This window comes from Neophocaena asiaeorientalis, unplaced genomic scaffold (genome assembly GCF_003031525.2).
Source record: "Neophocaena asiaeorientalis asiaeorientalis breed wild unplaced genomic scaffold, Neophocaena_asiaeorientalis_V1.1 scaffold180, whole genome shotgun sequence".
Taxonomy (NCBI): Eukaryota; Metazoa; Chordata; class Mammalia; order Artiodactyla; family Phocoenidae; genus Neophocaena; species Neophocaena asiaeorientalis.
The window spans coordinates 4,381,182-4,387,181 of NW_020173697.1; the positions used below are offsets into that span (position 1 = coordinate 4,381,182).

Consider the following 6,000-nt stretch of genomic DNA (forward strand, 5'->3'; position numbering starts at 1 on the left):
AAAGCCCCAAAGATCAAATGCACTTATAAGGGCCTGTTAGGATAAAAAAGAATTCAACCTCCAAACTACCTAAACTTCATGAACAAATAAGGAAAAAAGTCAAAGTATAAAACTAATAATGCAAATAAACCAAAGGTTTTCTTCCCCCCGCCCCAATGAAAATGGAAGAGATATTTTATGAAAGAACTTAATAGTGTCTGACAGGAAATTTACTCCCAAAGATAACTATTCTAAAATGTCATATTAATTTCTAATCCATCAACAATATATTAACTAATTCTATTTTTTTTAATAAATTTACTTATTTTATTTATTTATTTTTGGCTGTACTGGGTCTCCGTTGCTGCGTGCAGGCTTTCTCTAGTTGCAGTGAGCAGAGGCTGCTCTTCGTTGCGGTGCACGGGCTTCTCATTGTGGTGGCTTCTCTTGTTGTGGAGCACGGGCTCTAGGCATGCGGGATTCAGTAGTTGTGGCTTGCGGGCTCTAGAGCGCAGGCTCAGTAGTTGTGGCACACGGGCTTAGTTGCTCCATGGCATGTGGGATCTTCCTGGACCAGGGCTCCAACCCGTGTCCCCTGCATTGGCAGGTGGATTCTTAACCATTGTGCCACCAGGGAAGCCTTAATTCTCTTTTTAATCTACATCCATTTCTAGTTTCTGTATTACTCACTTAAGTGGGAACTGTCATATTTACCATCTTGCCTGGACAAGGAGCATTAAATTTAATTTATCCACAAAGGTAATTCCTAACCCTAGCACTCAGGGATTCAGTAAACAGTCTATTTCCTTCACTGATATCCTTTACAATTTTATACTTGGGTTATCTGCCTCTTCGCTCTTTTCCAGCCCCAAGAGATATTTCTAGTCATTGCAATTTTGTCCTTACAGGGAAGCTGATTCTTTTTCTTGATTCATGTTAACTGCTTGTCTCCACATCTCCAGTTCCTTTGTTTTGACCCATGGCCAGAAAAGGTCATAAATTATGGAACACAAATAACCTCTTACCCACAGATGCTAGGATGCTACAGAACGGTCAAGTGAGCCTAATAACCAACTGACCTGTACTACAAAGACACAGTGTTACTCTCAAACAAAACGGCTTAGGTTGGCTGAGGAAGGTCTTGTCAAAGGATAAGGAACCCGTCTGAGCTGCCAAGAGTGGGACTGACTTAGACCTTAAGCAAGGTTCCTAAAGGACTATTTGTAAAAATATAATAGAAGCCAAAAGCTTCTAGTTTAGTAATAATCAAACCAGGAACCATGCCTACTCGCACATAAGCTTTGGCTTACTTCTTATTACTTGCACACCTTATACAGAGGTGGGGTCCATATGCCAAGTCATGTCAAAGATTGCCACGGCTAACACTGGGAATTTAAATTTCCCAACCCCAGGTCTTCTGGTTTGTTATAAATCAACAAACGGAAGTTGAAACAGCTCAAAGAAAACACAGTTTAATTACTGATTAGCAAATACTGTGACATCTGAACAGTCACCATTCATTCAGGTTGCTTCCTGTTTAAAGAAATCCCTACCAGAAAAGGCATGACGGGAACACAGAAAAAAAGGAAAGCACAGGAACACATTAGAGCTGGAAAAACAAACAAACCCAACAATTCTAGGTGCTAAGATTATGAGAAAATTTAATTTTCTTTTTTATGCTTTTAGGTATTTCCCCAAATGTTCTAAAATAATTTATATATACATATATATGTATATTTTACTAAAAAGGTAACTAAGAGAAAGCACAATATATAACATGATCTTCATATAGTTTTTCTCAAAATCTGAAAAGCACGCTTTTGCTAACAACAGAATACTATGGGATATATAATGTTACAACTGTTCAGAGCCTAAAATATTGTCTAGAAGACACAAGCCAACCAATAAGTATCTGTTAAACATATTACCATTTTTCATCCTAATGGAACTTAATACTAAAGAAAGGTGTTATCAGAATACAAACTAGGTTTTAAATAAGAGGCTAAATATGCTCAGGAAAATCATGACTTCCCTGCTCACAAAAGGGGTTCATAATATCATGCAGGAAATTCAAACTAATGTGGCTCATAAATGAAGTCATCTAGCTAAGAGATTTTTCTTGAGGTTCAGTTTTTCTTCTAGAACTGCCAGTCTATTTCCAGAATAATCAGTTTATGAAAAATGAAAAAAGGGCAGTTTAATTAACATGTAACCATTTCTGGCAGTGCCTGCCGAAAGACTTAAATGAATGCTGGGCGCTTTTCTGTCTTTTACAAACTACTGACTCTTATTTTTTCTGATGTGTAAAAATGATCCCATATGTTTTTATCATATAAAATTTTACCAGATACCTGTGGAAGACAATGTAGTTAATCAGCTGAATGCATGCTAAATAAAAATATTCGTATAAAACAGTGTTCCTCTCTACTGCCATTTGAAAGTGTTCTAAAAGGCAGGTAAGAGCTTCTCCTAGGAATTGACGTTACGGTGCAGGGGCTCCACGGTAACCGGCAGCAGCTAAAATCCAATGGCACGGGGACACGCACCGGATTTCGCGGTGTGAAGTAAGGTGGAGAAGCGCCACTGCCCGCGCCACCCAGCAGGACCGGGGCGCGCTGTGACGGCGGCCGCGATGCGCACGCAGGGAACAGCCGGACCGGGACCCTCCAAGGCCCTCGAACCCTCGGCCCGGGAGCAGCCCCGCCGCCCGCCCGCATTACCTCGCCTGTGCAGTTCCCGCAGGGGGATGCAGTCTCCTCCCCCGTCGTAGGGCAGGTAGGGGTCGGAGGCGGCGTCCATGGCGGAGGTCCGCAAGAAACAGCGGAGGGAAAGCTCGCGAGCTCACCGCCCGCGCGCGCCCCGCAGCCCCGCCGCAGCAGGCTGGGCAGCCGCCATGCCCGACCGGTCGGCGCGCGCAGCCCCGCGGGCTGACGTCACCAAGGTGCCACGGTTGCCAGAGCGACGGGCTCGCCTCCCCATCAAGCAGGCCCTGCTACGTGTGACGGTGACTAAGCCCGGGGGTGACAGACCAAACAGCTTCCACAGCAAGGGGGCAACCACAGGACGGCGACAGAAACCGTACTTCTCGGTTTCCAACAGAGAGCTCTGAACGGAAATTCTGCGTGTCCAAAACGCATGAACCTTTTCACTCCTAATGGAGATACATGCGAGCGACACTAATAAGGCCGTGTGATTTTACAGTAAAAATATACTAATTTGTAGGTGGTAACGTCACGTGAATCATAAAGACCTAGAAGATACCAAAGGCTTCAGGAAACTTAGGTTTAAAAGCCTATTCCTAATTATCTAAAATGTACTAATGCGGACTTCTACTGTGAATTCAAAATTTCAGTAACTGGATCGGTACTAATCCCCTTCAGCAGCCTCTTATTTCCTTCCTTCAAGGAACTGGCTAGTAAGACATTCCAGGTTTGAGGAGAAAGAAACGTAACATCGTAAGTAAATAACTTGGCTAGTTGTGAAACTGCAAAAAGAGATGTATGTACTGGGTGGGAGATTTCCTCTCTCCTGACTTCTTTTCCTACCTCACAAAGATTTTTGTTGTGCTAAAAAATAAATAAAATAAAAAGGCTTTTAGTGAAATATGTCTCGAAGTGCACTCTGTCTCTTTGCTAGACATTTTATGAAATTCAGAAATAAAGGAACTCTGTTTCAAACTGTCATTCCAACCAAAAGAAAAAAAAAGCTGATGCTCATTTAAGCTGAGTTCAAGCTTTTACAGCTGCCTCTCAGGTGATTACAATAGATTCTCCTTCTGAAATAGCTATGGCGGGACGATGCCACTAATCATAACTGTGCTATTCATTAGAAGCAGTTCCACAGGACTCAGAGGCTTTGTAAAATTTGTTTTCCTAAGTACTGAATGAGCCAACCCTAAGGTCTACTCCAATTCAATGATTTTATATGAGAATTGGGGGCAAGAGAAGGCAAGAGAGGGCTCAGATGGCAGTAAAGAGAGAAATTCTATTCGTCTAGTACATCTTAGTTATTTGGGAACTTTGTAAAACTTAGATTAAATAAAGTTTTTATATTTCAAAAAGTTTGAACCTCAGAAAGACATACTTTCTCATAAAATCCCACCTGGGATTTGGGAGAAAAGGTTCTGGGAAAGGAATATAGACTAGTTACTGCCATAGGACTATTCCATCTAATTCTGATTCTGGCTATTAACATTTATGAAATGACCATGGGTGGCTTTCTCCATTTTCTGTATTTTTCCAATTTTCTTGGAAATGATTTTTTTCTTTTTTCTGCACGGAGAAAGGCGTCAGAGCCCAGCAACTCCACCCTCCCCCCCGGTCCCCCCCGGCCCTGGCACGACCCTGTCCACAACCACTGCGCCACCAGGGAAGACCCGAAATGATTTTTTTAAACAAGGAAAGCGAACTTTTAAACAAAGAGCTAACTTTGCTAAATTAAGTATAAATTTGGTCCTTTTTGGTACTTTGGTGTGTTAAGTTCTACTAGTATAAGACTTTTAAAAAATATACGCTATATGGCATTTATAAATAATTTAATTTTTATACTACTTACATCCTACCATGCCTTTTTTTTTTTTTTTTTTGCGGTACGTGGGCCTCTCACTGTTGTGGCCTCTCCCGTTGCGGAGCACAGGTTCCGGACGCGCAGGCTCAGCGGCCATGGCTCACGGGCCCAGCTGATCCGCGGCATGTGCAATCTTCCCGGACCGGGGCACGAACCCGTGTTCCCTGCATTGGCAGGCGGACTCTCAACCACTGCGCCACCAGGCAAGCCCTCTACTGTGCCTTTTTATAAAATGAAAAGCTATCTACAAGTTTTCTTGGTAATTTGTAGGCACTCTCTTAACCTGTTTTTCCTGATTTACAACTTGGTCATACAGGAAAAATGAAAATGATAGCTAGCTAACACTAACTAGAAGGGGAAGAATACCTCCCCTATAAAATACATTGACAGTGTTGCATAGAGAAAAGTTTTGCAGCATAAGTAAAAAGTTTTGAATATTTTTAAAGAACAAAACATTTGTATATGTATGCATGTATATATAATATGTCATGTATCTGTATAGAGTTAAGTTTCAAATGAGATATACCAAACTTAACAGTTATCACTGAGGAAGGAATGAGGTGGAAGTGGGGAGGATGATGGTACATTCAGTTTTCACTTTATATAAAGTTCTACATTGTTTAAAAATTTTAAACAATTACTTAATTTTGAAATAAATGATTACTTTTATAATGATAAATCTGAAAATTAAAAAAATTGCAGAAATGAACACATTTCTCATGCTTATGGGGTCCATGGCTGCCACTTTCTCCTAAATAAAAGAATTATTATTCAGGCTAAGGTGCTTTCCAATTACACTTTAGAAAGGGAAGAGGTAAACTGGAAGGTGTGGCCGAAGAGGACTTCGACACAGATTAGGTATTATCAGACTAAGAAGCTGAATTACAGTTAAAGAGAGCAGAAGACACATTCAATAACTCCTAGGCACGGCTGTGGTGCAGGGCAGGGGAATGCTCATGTCACCTACAAATTGGCACTTGCCATCTACCTCTACAAGGATCAAATCCTGACCCGCTGCGGCTGCTGACCTTCAGCACCCCCTGAGAGGAGTTCAGGGTGGAGAGCAGGAAGGAGGCAGGCACTCTGGGCTCTGGGGAAAACAGGCAGAACAGGTCTTCAGATAGATAGTTTTAGGAAAAGATTTTATGAGTCCAATTCTTGTATCTCCTCGTATCTAGAAAAGCACTAAAATCTTTCTTGGTGATGTCTGCTCCTCGTGACTAGCAGAAACCTTCTGCAAAAAATACGTGCTTGACTGCATGTACTCCCTGTTCGCCACAATCACATATATACTGACCTTGACCCCAGCCTCTTCGGAGCACTTTCTCAGAGCTCTCTGAAATGCTGTCTCCCGGGCTATAGTCCTCATTTTGCCCCAAATAAAACTTAACTCACAACTCTCACACTGCGGGTTTTTTTTTTTTTTTTTTTTTTTTTCACACAAAGGGAAAACCC

The 6,000-nt window shown here is 41.8% G+C and overlaps 1 protein-coding gene across 5 annotated transcripts in view; it reads right to left on the reverse strand.

Annotated features, from left to right (window-relative positions):
* The window catches only part of CLCN3 (Cl-/H+ antiporter 3), an 83,308-nt gene that overhangs the window by 45,640 nt on the left and 31,668 nt on the right, over positions 1-6,000 (reverse strand). The window contains exon 1 of one of the 5 annotated variants that reach the window (XM_024750509.1): positions 2,700-2,857. The exons of 3 other annotated variants lie outside the window; for them this stretch is intronic. In XM_024750509.1, the coding sequence (XP_024606277.1) occupies positions 2,700-2,778 (79 nt within the window). In that variant the 5' untranslated portion in view covers positions 2,779-2,857. Of the gene's footprint in view, positions 1-2,699; positions 2,858-6,000 lie in introns of those variants that run through there. One more of the 5 variants, XM_024750511.1, reaches the window with a different exon arrangement.